The following is a 15,580-nucleotide window of genomic DNA, read 5'->3' on the forward strand; positions in this document are numbered from 1 at the left end:
TCCATAGCACGACGGGCCCCGCCCGTCACGCGGCCCCGCACCCCGCACCCTGTCGGTCCGCCCGGCAGGATCGATCGCGACACCGACGATCCGCGGCGTAACCGCGCCCACTATTCCGCGCCCGCGGCCCGCGTACCGCCGGTCCTTCCGTCAAGACCGATCCCGAAATTAACGATACGCGCCGAACACCGCGCCCACGATTTCGCGCCACCCACCGCGCCTCACGTGGTGCATCCGCGACCATCCGCGAATATCCGTATAGCGCACGCGTTATATCGATCCGCGATCGAAGGGCCGACGCGCCCACCGGCACATTATATCCGCACGCCGTACACACATTCATTTGTCATCTTCATTGTATATATCTGTTAGAGGAACCAAGCATTTAAAAAGAGCGCGCGAATGGCGCGCCCTCCGCTATTACGCAATTGGTTTTCACTTTCTTCCTTCATTCGGATTGGGCGCTTGAGAAACACACACTATTAGATGTGTGTGTGAATAGGTTGCCGAAAACGAGGCAAAACGTGCAGAGTTTCTTTAGACTTCTTACAAGGAAGGTATCCTCGCAGCATAAGAGGTATTATACGCAATAAGGACCTAAATCGGTTTACCTCAGGAATTGCTTGATAAGCTAGCCAAATTCTACAAATAGGTCAAGCAATTTTTCAGCCTTGGGCAAGGATCGTGTACACACGATTTTCTATATCTTAGACCGGTCTTACAAACCGGGTTCATTTTGGGATCGTCTCTCGACGGTTATACAAGATTTCTTTTACATTAGCAGTTAACCACAGAGAGTATCAACTTTAACGTTAAGGACAGGATTTTCAATTCCCAAGGATTTTCTTTACTCTGCTCAGGCGACATCACGAAATATAAAACACATTTCAACGAAGGTCATACCTAATCTTAGGAGTTCCGTGAGTCAATAACGATTGTCATTCATTCAGATTAGCAGATTAATGAACTACGATAAATATAATGTGTCCTTTTTTTTCCAGGTTAGATTAACTTATGTATCGAAACTCAGAGCCCAAATTATTAACCGAAAGAAGAAAGAAAGAAATTCGATTAGCTAGACTGATAAGAACTTATGATTGTTAATTTAACTCTAAACTTACTAAAATTTTATTTTGCTATTTTGTCTTTAATTATTAAATTTTACTTCGAGAATAAATTGCTATTTGATCTTTGAAAACTCTACATTTATGGTCCTTCGAGCCGGATCTGAGTTTCGGTGCTGTTATTCAATACATATTTCATTCTTTTATTTTATATTGCTATTATTTCCTACACTTTTATTGTTTTGCGCAAGTTAAGACGTAATTTTCTTTTGTTCATACCAGTTACATTACACCCTTTAATTTTATGTCACGATATACGAAATATTTTATATTTTATATAACAAAATTGCATTCTGACCCGAAGGTTATTGTCTTATCAAATTATAAGTTCTACGTCTTTTCTTAGCTGCATACAAATTAATTGCTGCATTTATGCGCAGATAAAATTTTGATACTTTCTGCTATTGTCATCTCTTTATTGAATTATGTTTATGTTTTATTCATATTCTATCTGTCAGTTCTTATAACCTTTATATATTTTACAGTTTCCTTGAGCTTTAACATATTCATATCTACTCTATTATTCCTAACTTATATTCAAAATGGATTCTTTTGAGACAAGAGTAGAGTTACAAAAAACCAGATTTAGTCTAATACAAGATGCAGCAGATGTCAATAATCAAGAAATTCCTCTTTTAAATCGGCAAGGTATCATAACGAAGATATCTATTCTCGAACAAAACTGGTTGAAGTTCCTTCATGAACATGAAGAGCTCATCAAATATAAAAATGAGTCCATTGACATTCACGATTACATAAAGGAAAGGTATTATGAGCGAGGTCAAGCATTTTACGTTTTTGCTCGCTCTCAATTATCTACTCAACTATCTACACATCTTGATAAACCTGAAACCTCAAGATCTACGTCCTCGCTTATTGAAAAGGAAACATCGAACACTTTCTTAACACGTAGCTCTTTGCCACGTATAAAACTACCAACCTTCACGGGTGACTACAAGTCATGGAGAGCCTTTCGAGATTTATTCAGGTCAATGATAATCAATAATTTGGATTTAACAGACGTGGAACGAATCCACTATCTCAAAACTTGCTTATCAGGTGAAGCAGCTAAACTGATAGTAAATATGACTGCCTCAGGTGAAAACTTTGAAATAGCATGGACGTTACTCAACTCCCGTTATGAGAACAAACGATTTTTGATTTCGGCGCAACTGGATCGAATTGGAAATCTTAAGCCTCTTAAATCAAAGAATGCAACAGACCTAAGATCTCTTTTAACAACAATTATGGAATCTCTCGGCGCGTTACGCGCTCTCGACTGTGCTGTCCAACATTGGGATCCCATCCTAATACATCAAATGACACGACTCTTAGACCCGGAAACCCGCGAGGATTGGGAGATAAGCTTAGGTTCTATGGAAGATTTCCCTGACATGAGGAGGTTCCAAATGTTTCTCGATAGTCGAGCGAGAGCACTCGAAAATTTAAGCACTAATTTAAACCTAATACACAACAAGGAAAATCGACGCCCATCTTTCGTTAATCCCAGAAATCCATCGAGAAATATTGCTCACACTACAACGATAAATAATGCCTCGATTTCCACTAAATGCGTTTTATGTGGCGGTATTCATCCTTTGCAAAAATGTGACCGGTATTTGTCCATGAACTCTTCTAAAAGAAAGGAATTTGTGATCAGGAAAGGCAGGTGTTTTAACTGTCTCGGTGCACATTTGATAAGCAAGTGTCGCTCGACTACAAGATGTTTCACGTGCGGGAAAAGGCATCACACCTCTATACATAATAAAGAGATTGACGCGAAACCTGACTCGACCATTGCCTCCACACAAGCCTCAGAACATGCATCCGCTCCTATATGACTAGAAGATCCGAAAACACCGGAGCCTCTAACTGATAAGCTGATCTCTAATATTAATTTTTCTAGTCAAACCACCCATTCAATGCCAATGACTTTGCTAGCTACAGGTCGAGCTCTATTAACTAAAAGGAATGGCGAATATCTACCCGTTCGACTACTATTAGACCAAGGATCGGAAATATCCTTTATTGAGGAGAATTCAGTAAACACTGCTCAATTAGCCCGAAGTCATGCTTCGATACAACTAATAGGAATCGGCGGTACTCGCTCTGGTCGAACAAAAGGCGTTGTTACGCTAAATTTAAAATCAATTCACGATTCATCTCTTAGCTGTCAAATTAACGCTTATATACTTCCTCGTTTAACTATGACTATACCACAATTCAAACAAAACCAAGAAAATTGGCCACATCTGACGAATCTAATCTTAGCCGACCCGGATTTCGCCACTCCTGGAAAGGTTAATGTCATTATTGGAGCTGACAATTTCAGCTCTGTAATCCAGCAAGGAATGAAAAAGGGGGACGCTTCCACACCCTTAGCACAACGCACGATCTTCGGTTGGGTACTTTCCGGACCCGTTTCTACAACATCATCAAATTCATCTACCAAAAGAACCCATTGCTGTGTTACAGACTTCGACCTTAAGGATTTAATTGCAAAATTCTGGTCTCTAGAGGAGGTATCGTCTAATTCAAATGGTGTAAGAAATAAAGAAGAAGAAATGTGCGAACAACATTTCTCAACGACCCATTCACGTGACACTACAGGACGCTACATTGTACGACTCCCTCTCAAAGCGGATCCTCAGCTACTCGGCAACTCAAAGGAAAAGGCCCTTTCTTGCCTTAAGCGCATGTCATATCGATTTCAAAAGGATCCTAATTATCTAAGTCTATATACAAATTTTCTGGATGAATACAAATCGCTAGGACATATGTTACCCATTGACAAATCAGAAGAAAATATTATTCCGCATTATTACTTACCGCACCATGGAGTACTGCGTAAAGAAAGTCTTACCACAAAGTTAAGAGTCGTCTTCAACGGTTCAGCTCCCACGACTAGTAATCTTTCCTTAAATGATCTGCTTTATACAGGAGAAAAACTTCAAAAGAATATTTTAGAAATTTTATTGTGGATCAGAACTCATCGAGTTCTATTTTCTTCGGACATTGTCAAAATGTTCCGCCAAATTCAGGTACACAACCGAGACAGAAATCTTCAGAGAATCTACTGGCGGGATTTAAATGGACAACTTTGTAGCTATCAGTTAACCACGGTAACTTACGGCCTTAGCTGCGCCCCTTTTCTGGCGTTACGCACATTGGATCAACTCATATTAGACGAAGGCAACAAATTTCCACTGGCAATTTTACCTATGACAACTGGGCGCTACGTAGATGATATTTTTGGAGGTGCTGAATCAAGGGAAGAAGCAAAATTGATAATTAGCCAATTGATCCAATTATGTGATGCCGGCGGATTTCCGTTACAAAAATGGCGGAGCAATTTTCCCGAAATTCTTCCGGAACAAAAGGAAAAAATATCAGCTATAATGGAGCCAGAACCATCTCAACAGAAAATCTTAGGACTTCTTTGGAATTCCGCAACGGATAATTTTGGATTCTCAGTAAAACCACCTGAAACACAAAGTTACACAAAGAGACTGATCGCCTCGGATATTGCCAGGCTGTATGATCCTCTTGGGCTAACAGCTCCAGTTATCATTAAGGCCAAGATAATGTTGCAGGAAATTTGGTGCCTTAAAATTAGTTGGGATGATCCTCTCCCAGAAGGCCTGCTAAAACGATGGTTAGGATTTCGAACTCAATTGTTAGAGCTAAACAATTTAACAGTACCTAGATGGATTGATGGAATTCGCAAAAATAGCTCATTCGAATTGCACGGCTTTGCTGACGCATCAAAACATGCAATGGCAGCAGTAGTGTTCGCCAGAATAACAACCAACGATGGCAAAACTATATCTCGAATGATCAACGCAAAAACAAAAGTTGCACCAATTAAACGGCTTAGCATTCCACGATTGGAATTAACAGCAGCCCTGTTATTAATTCGCCTACTCATTTTAGACATAAAGGCTCTAAATATACCTCAACCTGCCGTCTTTTGCTGGTCTGATTCGACAAACGCGCTGGCGTGGATAAATTCTCCACCGTCCCAATGTCCTTCCGAATATGTACGCAATCGCGCGGCTACCATACAAGAATTACTCCCTAACTGTTCCTGGAATTTCGTCCCTGGCAAGGAAAATCCAGCTGATTGCGCTACCAGGGGGATAAAAGCGGACCAGTTGTCTTCAAACGAATTATGGTGGCAAGGGCCCACCTGGTTAATAAAAGACAAAAGTTGTTGGCCTAAAGGAAAAGCTAAAATCAATCAAGACATTCATATCAAGGAAAGTTCGAAGAATGTTTTCTTTTCTTCAGTTGTTACACATACATATTGGAATATTCTAACCAGATATTCATCATTCTTAAAATTAATTCGTGTAGTCGCCACTTGCAGCAGGTTTGTCAAGAAGCTTTTAGGACGTCCAGGCATCTCACTGACTCATCACCCACTAACACCAAAGGAATTAGAACAAAGTCGTAAAATCGTGATCAGAAATATTCAGAAAACTGGATTTGCAAACGAAATACAGTATCTTTCAAAGTATAAATCCTTGCCTAACTCAAGTCCTCTCTTGAAACTCACCCCGTTTATCGATGGCGACGGTTTGTTACGAGTTGGCGGCAGGCTCGACAATGCTGCAATAGATGAAGAGAGCAAACATCCTCTTATTATACCCAAAGACTCGCCCATCACCCCCCTCATTATAACTGAAGCACATATTAGGACATTGCACGGCGGAACACAGCTCACTCTGGGCTATTTACGAACTAAGTATTGGATCATGAACGGACGACCTACAGTGCGGTCGCACATTTTAAAATGCATTCGTTGTGCACGTTATCGAGCAACACGTGCCGAACAGCTCATGGGCAAATTACCCACTCCTCGCGTATCAATAGCACGTCCTTTCACTAATACGGGCTTGGATTATGCCGGGCCCATTACTTTAAAGACATTAAGAGGGCGGGCGGCACGTCACTATAAAGCTTACATTGCAATTTTCGTTTGCATGGCTACCTCAGCTGTTCATATAGAGTTAGTTACGGACTACTCAAGTAACGCTTTTATAGCTGCCTTTAAAAGGTTCACAGGTCGAAGAGGATTATGTGCTACCTTGCAAAGCGACTGTGGGACGAATTTCGTAGGCGCCAACGCCGAACTTCGTAGGTTATTCGATTCAGCATCCTCAGAACTAAAAGAGATCGCCACGCTACTGTCAAATGATGGGACGGAATGGAAATTTAACCCTCCCGGTGCACCGCATTTCGGCGGCAAATGGGAAGCTGCCGTAAAATCGGTCAAGTTCCACTTGAAAAGAGTACTGGGCGAAATTATATTAACCTATGAAGAGATGTCAACGGTTCTAACACAAATTGAATCCGTGCTTAACACTCGACCTTTATGTCCAATCACAGAGGATATCACTGACTTAGCTGTGTTGACTCCAGGACATTTTTTGATAGGAGGCTCCCTTGCTATAATTCCCGAACCGGACCTTACGACGGAACCAACGTCTCGTTTATCTCACTGGCAAATTTTGCGACAACTTCTCGATCATTTCTGGACACGTTGGTCCACCGAATGCTTACAGCGATATCAGGCTAAATCAAAGTGGCATCATCCCTCTAATACCGTCAAGGTCGGCTCGATGGTGCTAATAGTCGATGAACGATATCCGCCAGGGAAGTGGCCCTTGGCACGAGTGACTCAGCTACATCCTGGAGCAGATGGCTTTACCAGAGTTGTGTCTTTAAAGACTGCTTTTTCGGAATATAAACGCCCTGTGGCTAAGGTCTGCATTCTTCCTATGGACTCAACTGAGAATTTTCAACAAAATCATTTGTTGAAGGCGGGCGGAAAATGTTAGAGGAACCAAGCATTTAAAAAGAGCGCGCGAATGGCGCGCCCTCCGCTATTACGCAATTGGTTTTCACTTTCTTCCTTCATTCGGATTGGGCGCTTGAGAAACACACACTATTAGATGTGTGTGTGAATAGGTTGCCGAAAACGAGGCAAAACGTGCAGAGTTTCTTTAGACTTCTTACAAGGAAGGTATCCTCGCAGCATAAGAGGTATTATACGCAATAAGGACCTAAATCGGTTTACCTCAGGAATTGCTTGATAAGCTAGCCAAATTCTACAAATAGGTCAAGCAATTTTTCAGCCTTGGGCAAGGATCGTGTACACACGATTTTCTATATCTTAGACCGGTCTTACAAACCGGGTTCATTTTGGGATCGTCTCTCGACGGTTATACAAGATTTCTTTTACATTAGCAGTTAACCACAGAGAGTATCAACTTTAACGTTAAGGACAGGATTTTCAATTCCCAAGGATTTTCTTTACTCTGCTCAGGCGACATCACGAAATATAAAACACATTTCAACGAAGGTCATACCTAATCTTAGGAGTTCCGTGAGTCAATAACGATTGTCATTCATTCAGATTAGCAGATTAATGAACTACGATAAATATAATGTGTCCTTTTTTTTCCAGGTTAGATTAACTTATGTATCGAAACTCAGAGCCCAAATTATTAACCGAAAGAAGAAAGAAAGAAATTCGATTAGCTAGACTGATAAGAACTTATGATTGTTAATTTAACTCTAAACTTACTAAAATTTTATTTTGCTATTTTGTCTTTAATTATTAAATTTTACTTCGAGAATAAATTGCTATTTGATCTTTGAAAACTCTACAATATCTCTATCGATCGGCGTCGCTTGACTAAGCGAGCGTCGTTGTTAAGAAATAAATTATCATTTGTTAATTAATCCAGTCTCTCGGTGTCTTCTCGACCTTATTATCTCGAATCCTGTGATCCGACGAGCGTCCCGGGCTCGCTGGCCCGTTATTCGAGGACTACGCGGACAGGTCGTTTCAAATTGAGTATCGTACCAAAGGCCGTTTTGCTTTACGTCTGCGCACATCGACGGACCTGCTCCATTAATCCAAGAGTGCGGCGAGTGTCAACGTCGTTGTCCATCTCTTCGGAATTAAAGTGCTGCGGCAAGGGTTTGTTGAATCGCGCGATAAACGCTCTTACCTTCGAACTGCGCAGCCCTGATTATCAATTTTGCGGCTCGGAAACTCGACTGAAAGAACGCATAGTAAAAAGCGATCGAAACGTCAATCTGTTGGACGAAACATGTCACGAACACGATTTGGCGTACGCGCGAAGTAACGATCTCACAGACAGACACGCAGCTGACAGAGAATTCGCCAAGAGAGCGGAAAAACGCCTTCCAGCGAGATCTTAAACGTGTGAATGTAAAGCGGAAGAGTCGACGAACATTGCGTATTCATTTCCTTTCCGTCGTATGCGTAACGTCGATAGAGAAAGAGCGATAGAAAAAAAGATAGTCATCGTCGTCATGAAACTTTTCAAGCATCAACCATCTTGTTGGTGTAAGAACGCGAGTTACATGAAAAAAAATAAAGCTACGCAAACGGATTCTAGACCGACGGATCACATATCGAACAAAGGAATGACGTATCGAGTGACACCTTCAAGAAGCACAGTGGTTGACGCATCTACGCAAATGGATAAGAAGTCGCAAACCGAACGAGTTAAGGAACGCGTGACGAATTTTATCCCGAAACATTTTAAAAAATAATGCGAATTGGAAAAGAGAGGGATAAAAATTAAAAAGATTGACTACGATCGCGCATGTTCAGTAACAAAATTTTCAGGAATCGAGTTGCATCGTCAAACGTTATCTTCATCAACATTCTTCTCAATCTCATCATGTCCACGCCAACATTCGTCGATCTGCAAGGATATCCCATCGAACGACGTTTCGTCGTGAAAGAAGCGGCGATTTTGCGAGGTGGTACCGTTCTCGCGCATTACGTCTTTGCGACTCCTATGCCGTGAGGTACAGTATCGCGAGACAACAGACGCCTCGTTACCTGGCTGGTACGAAATCATCAGGGTATAGCGTGGGAAGACGGGGACGTTCCGTACAGTCGAGTTAAACGCCTGATCATCAGGGCCCTACAGAATGAGGAGGACTGCAACGATCACGCTATCCAATACGTTAAAAGACTTAAAAAATGCAATTGGCTGCAAGATATGCTCGAAAAAAATTACTACGGCGACGACTATGACGATAACAAATTCTACACAGACAATCTGATCGTCAGGAACATCGAAAATGATTTCGAACATGTTGAATTGCTCAACAATTTGAACGATTTGGATACTTTCCACTGTAGAAGACATTGCAAAAATTGCGCCGTGCAAAATGTATTTAAATTGTACAATTGGTGGTGTAATCGTCAAAATGATGATAATGTATAATTTTTTTTTAAATAAACTACTTTCACACTTATACATGTGCGCCTTTGGATTATTTTCCCTCTCTGAAATACCCTTTCCCAATTACTTTCTCCCAATCACCCTCTTTTAATTACCCTCCCCAAAAAATTTTTCTGCGTTTTATATTCCCTTACTCTATGCAAAAATTTAAAAAAAATGAAAGAGGAAGATTTTTCGCAACCGTCTTTGACTCGAGGTACCCTCAGATCGTGCGATCAGTACATTCTTCGCTTTGGCCGCCGCAGCAGCAACGACTACGACTACGTCTACGACTGCGAATACGACGATGCATTACAACGAAAGAAATTGTTACGAAGTACGTCGAAATGATTGCGGTGATGAAGCCTCATCTCGCGAGAAAAAATCTAACGAGTAAGTTATTTTTCTTATAAAATTAATTACTTTAAATTAATATATTAATATTTACGATTGCGCTTATTTAATTTTCAGCATCTCGCCAAAACGATACGTGACGAGCTTACTCTGCACGCGATACCAGCTGACTCGCACGGGATACAAATATTTAGAGATCGGAGTGAACGTTGGTCCGCGTTGTTTTGTGGAGATCATCATAGGTGATAATCGAAAAGATGAATTAACCATGTCGTTCGACACTTGGAAGGAACTTTGCGAGCATCGATGGACAATTCAGAATAGGCTTCGCGATCGACCGAATCAACCGTACGACTTTGCGAACATAGGTTCGCTCACAGTACGAATTTGCCACAAGAACGAAATGAAACTTGTGCGACTCGAATCTATCGACGCACGTATGGCCATGACCGAAGCTACGTTCACGCGAATGCTGGATTTCGATGATTGTGTCTCTTTGACGTTCAACGTACTTACCAAAGCCCTACCGAAGATCGACGACAAATACGAGCGATTTTGCAAAATCGTTTCCACATCGAGGAATCTCACCGAGGCGGTGAGCGCTGTACGCAGCAGCGATTCCTTCAACGAACAACAAATTGTAGATTGCGAACTACTTGCGCTTGTAATAAATGTATAAAAAATATGTAATACATTGTATCGCATATTCATAAAATATATGTATATACTTCTGTAGTCGACACATATTATTTTTTAATTGTTTCTACTCCATCCTTTATTTTATTATAATAGCGAGAAGTGAGTCCGCCTCGTGAATCCGCTTTGTTTGTATGCAACGTACGTATATGAGTGAGACCATCTCACTGTGAGAAAAAAATAAGATAAGAAGAAGGAGCGATTAGCCGAGGGTGTGCGTGCAGCATCACTCGCATTCGAATCCTATGAGCGTGTAAATAAATCGTTGGTAAATGATCCAAATTGCCACTAAAATAGCTAATAATCAAGCTCTCCTGAATTTAAATCGACGTTCCAAACATCGCGCGCTCGCGTCTACTGCGTCTCGTCTCGCGCTTTGTTCCGTTTATTGAAATATATTATTCTCAACAGCTTGAATTTACTTGATCGCTTACAGAGCAACGATTACATCGATCGTTTGATACACGAGCGACCGATCAGCGTCCGTTTCTTTCGACATATTCAAGTATACTTATCCTCGCAAATGGAGAGTAGGTGTATAAACACCGTTTCTGGACCACTATGTGTTAGTGTGTCCGTGTGACCTACGGCGAGAGGTAATGACGTCACGCGGGGAGGGGGGTAGTTATCCATGAGTCACCCCTGTGTCGGCGATTCTCGGAACTAACATAAGTGTTTATAAAATAACAATAACATCAAAACTATGAAATGCAATATTTTTGTTTAATAATAAGCGCGTCATCGCGCCGCGGAATTTTCATGTGGCATCGCGAGTTTCAAAAAGTCGCGATTTTTCAAAGAAATCGCTCGAGCTGAACCGCGTCGCGGCGGCGGCGACCAGCATCGAAATAATGAAAATTAGATATTTTTCGAAATTGATAAGCGCGCTATCGCACGGTGGTATTTTTATGCGGCCTCGCGAGTGTCAAAGGAGTGACGATTGATTTTAAAGAGATCGCGCGAGCCTTAGCCGCGGCGTCGCGGCGTCGGCGGCAGCGAGCGGCAGATCGCAAAGTATCGCGCGCCCATCGTTCTCTCTCGCTCGCACTTGTTCGCGTCGCCTTTCGCTCTCTCTTGCTCGCTCTCGTTCGCGCCGCTTATCGTTTATCAACGATTCTTTTACACGCTCATACGATTCGAATGCGAGTGATGCTGCACACACACCCCCGGCTAATCACTCCTCCTTCTTATCTTATTTCTCTCTCACTCAGTGATGGGAATCGGGACAGAATTTTCGCGCATTCGCGTTAAAAATAACTCTCATTATAGTAGCCACTACTAGGGAAAAGATGTATCGGTGGTTGCCCCTCTAATACTACGTTTTTTAATAGCTTCTTTATCATTAAAATCCATTATGCATAAATATATAACTGATAAATCTGCTTATTTGTATGAGCTATATGCGATATTGGACGGATTTATTTAACCGATTTAACGGTGCGACTAGATTTAGCGGTAACGCCATAAATTACACCAGACACTACATTACTGGCAATTTAGTTATTTCTACCGCGCATGCGCGAAAATTCCGTCCCGATTCCCATCACTGCTCTCACTCAGATACGTACGTTGCATACGAACGAGGCGGACTCACTCTTCGCTATTATAATAAAATGAAGGATGGAATAGAAACAATTAAAAAATAATACGTGTCGACCACAGAAGTATATACATATATTTTATTAATATGCGATACAATGTATTACATATTTTTTATACATTTATTACAAGCGCAAGTAGTTCGCAATCTACAATTTGTTGTTCGTTGAAGGAATCGCTGCTGCGTACAGCGCTCACCGCCTCGGTGAGATTCCTCGATGTGGAAGCGATTTTGCAAAATCGCTCGTATTTGTCGTCGATCTTCGGTAGGGCTTTGGTAAGTACGTTGAACGTCAAAGAGACACAATCATCGAAATCCAGCATTCGCGTGAACGTAGCTTCGGTCATGGCCATACGTGCGTCGATAGATTCGAGTCGCACAAGTTTCATTTCGTTCATGTGGCAAATTCGTACTGTGAGCGAACCTATGTTCGGTTGATTCGGTCGATCGCGAAGCCTATTCTGAATTGTCCATCGATGCTCGCAAAGTTCCTTCCAAGTGTCGAACGACATGGTTAATTCATCTTTTCGATTATCACCTATGATGATCTCCACAAAACAACGCGGACCAACGTTCACGCCGATCTCTAAATATTTGTATCCCGTGCGAGTCAGCTGGTATCGCGTGCAGAGTAAGCGCGTCACGTATCGTTTTGGCGAAATGCTGAAAATTAAATAAGCGCAATCGTAAATATTAATATATTAATTTAAAGTAATTAATTTTATAAGAAAATTAACTTACTCGTTAGATTTTTTCTCGCGAGATGGGGCTTCATCACCGCAATCATTTCGACGTACTTCGTAACAGTTTCTTTCGTTGTAATGCATCGTCGTATTCGCAGTCGTAGACGTAGTCGTAGTCGTTGCTGCTGCGGCGGCCAAAGCGAAGAATGTACTGATCGCACGATCTGAGGGTACCTCGAGTCGAGGACGGTTGCGAAAAAATTTTCTTCTTTCATTTTTAATTTTTGCATAGAGTATATAAAACGCAGAAAAATTTTGGGAGGGTAATTAAAAGAGGTGATTGGAAGAGTAATTGGGAAAGGGTATTTCAGAGAGGAAAATAATCAAAGGCGCACATGTATAAGTGTGAAAGAAGTTTATTTAAAAAAATTATACATTATCATCATTTTGACGATTACGCCACCAATTTAAATACATTTTGCACGGCAATTTTTGCAATGTCTTCTACAGTGGAAATATTTGAATCGTCCAATTGTTGAGCAATTCAACGTGTTCGAAATCATCTTCGATGTTTCTGACGATCAGATTGTCTGTGTAGAATTTGTTATCGTCATAGTCGTCGCCGTAGTAATCCTCTTCGAGCATATCTCGCAGCCAATTGCGTTTTTCGAGTCCTTTAACGTATAGCGTGATCGTAGCAGTCCTCCTCATTCTGTAGGGATGATCAGGCGAGCCTGTACGGAACGTCCCCGTCTTCCCACGCTATACCCTGATGATTTCGTACCAGGTAACGAGGCGTCTGTCGTCTCGCGATACTGTACTCCACGGCATAGAGTCGCAAAGACGTAATGCGCGAGTACCACAAAATCGCCGCTTCTTCACGAAACGTCCTTCGATGGGATATCCCAGATCGACGAACGTTGGCGTGGACATAATGAGATTGATGATGATGGCGTTTGACGATGCGACTCGATTGGAGTTGGCTGAATTCACGATCAGATTTGTATCAATCTTTTCCTCTTTTCAATTCGCATTATTTATAATGTTTCGGGATAAATTCGTCACGCCTGCTTGCGACTTTCTTCCATTTGTAGATGCGTCAACGTGCTCGAGATGTCGTTCCTTTCGATATGTGATCCGTCGGTGTAGATCTTTGCGTTGCTGCTTGTTTCTCTGACACGCTATCACACCAACAAGGTGATTGTTGAAAAAGAATTCATGACGACGATGACAATCTCTTTCTCTATGGACGGGAGGATTGCCAACAGGAGTCGACCGTGTTCTTTCGAGTCGCCGCCCGAATCGTCGAAATAATGCCGAGGAACGGAATGGATTGAGAATCTATTATTGCGCGTCGAATGGTCGCGGCGAGAACAGAGTCGATGTCGTCGTCGCGGCTTTTAGTTGGTTGAAGGTAGGCCGCTCCTCGCCCTTTATTGTCGGTCGGCCATGATCGCGCGCTTCGAGCACTATAGGCTATTCTCCAATCGAGTTCGTCACGCCATCACCATCAACATTCCTCTCAATCATGTCCACGATGAGAATGAGAGGAATGTTGATGGTGATGGCGTTTGACGATGCGACTCGATTGGAGGAAATTATAGCTATAGTGCTGCTCCGAAGGCGCGCGATCATGGCCGACCGACAATAAAGGCCGAGGAGGTACGGATACCTCTACCTTCAACCAACAGGTATAAAAGCCGCGGCAACGGACGAATCGGCTCTCTGTCCCGATCCGGTTCTCGCCGCGACCATTCGACCGCAATAGATAGATTCTCAATCCGATTCCGTCTCGGGGTATTATTTCGGACGATTCGCAGTGCAGCGACTCGGGAGAAAACACGGTCGACTTCCTGTTGGCAATCCTGCCCGTCCATAGAGAAAGAGATTGTCATCGTCGTCATGAATTCTTTTTTCAAGCAATCACCACCTTGTTGGTGTGATAACGCGTGTCACGAGAAACAAGATAAAGCAACGCAAACGGATCCTACACCGACGGATCACATATCGAACAGAGGAACGACATCTCGAGTGACACCTTCAACAAGCACAGTGGTTGACGCATCTACGCAAATGGATAAGAAGTCGCAAACCGAACGAGTTAAGGAACGCGTGACGAATTTTATCCCGAAACATTATAAAAAATAATGCGAATTGGAAAAGAGGGGGAAAAAAATTAAAAAGATTGACAAATACGATCGCGCGTGTTCAGTAACGAAATTTCCTCCAATCGAGTCGCATCGTCAAACGCCATCATCATCAACATTCCTCTCAATCTCATTATGTCCACGCCAACGTTCGTCGATCTGCAAGGATATCCCATCGAAGGACGTTTCGTCGTGAAGGAAGCGGCGATTTTGCGAGGTGGTACCGTTCTCGCGCATTACGTCTTTGCGACTCCTATGCCGTGGAGTACAGTATCGCGAGACGACAGACGCCTCGTTACCTGGCTGGTACGAAATCATCAGGGTATAGCGTGGGAAGACGGGGACGTTCCGTACAGTCGGGCTAAACGCCTGATCATCAGGGCCCTACAGAATGAGGAGGACTGCTACGATCACGCTATCCTATACGTTAAAGGACTCGAAAAACGCAATTGGCTGCGAGATATGCTCGAAGAGGATTACTACGGCGACGACTATGACGATAACAAATTCTACACAGACAATCTGATCGTCAGAAACATCGAAGATGATTTCGAACACGTTGAATTGCTCAACAATTTGGACGATTCAAATACTTTCCACTGTAGAAGACATTGCAAAAATTGCGCCGTGCAAAATGTATTTAAATTGTACAATTGGTGGCGTAATCGTCAAAATGATGATAATGTATAATTTTTTTTTT

At 42.3% G+C, this 15,580-nt stretch overlaps 2 protein-coding genes across 2 annotated transcripts; both read left to right on the forward strand.

Moving 5' to 3' along the window:
• Positions 1-1,666: 1,666 nt before the first annotated feature.
• On the forward strand, positions 1,667-2,965 carry LOC139113822 (uncharacterized). Its single transcript, XM_070675242.1, has one exon. The coding sequence runs from the start codon at positions 1,667-1,669 to the stop codon at positions 2,963-2,965; it is 1,299 nt and encodes a 432-aa protein (XP_070531343.1).
• A 366-nt stretch (positions 2,966-3,331) lies between these two features.
• On the forward strand, positions 3,332-6,967 carry LOC139113823 (uncharacterized). The gene has a single exon (XM_070675243.1). The coding sequence runs from the start codon at positions 3,332-3,334 to the stop codon at positions 6,965-6,967; it is 3,636 nt and encodes a 1,211-aa protein (XP_070531344.1).
• Positions 6,968-15,580: the final 8,613 nt, after the last annotated feature.

The sequence above is a fragment of the Cardiocondyla obscurior genome, linkage group LG03, assembly GCF_019399895.1.
Source record: "Cardiocondyla obscurior isolate alpha-2009 linkage group LG03, Cobs3.1, whole genome shotgun sequence".
Taxonomy (NCBI): domain Eukaryota; kingdom Metazoa; phylum Arthropoda; class Insecta; order Hymenoptera; family Formicidae; genus Cardiocondyla; species Cardiocondyla obscurior.

What these genes read in the sequence shown, in the direction of transcription:
- LOC139113822 (XM_070675242.1), top strand. Translation starts at nt 1,667, where the DNA reads ATGGATTCTTTTGAGACAAGAGTAGAGTTACAAAAAACCAGATTTAGT.
- LOC139113823 (XM_070675243.1), top strand. Translation starts at nt 3,332, where the DNA reads ATGACTATACCACAATTCAAACAAAACCAAGAAAATTGGCCACATCTG.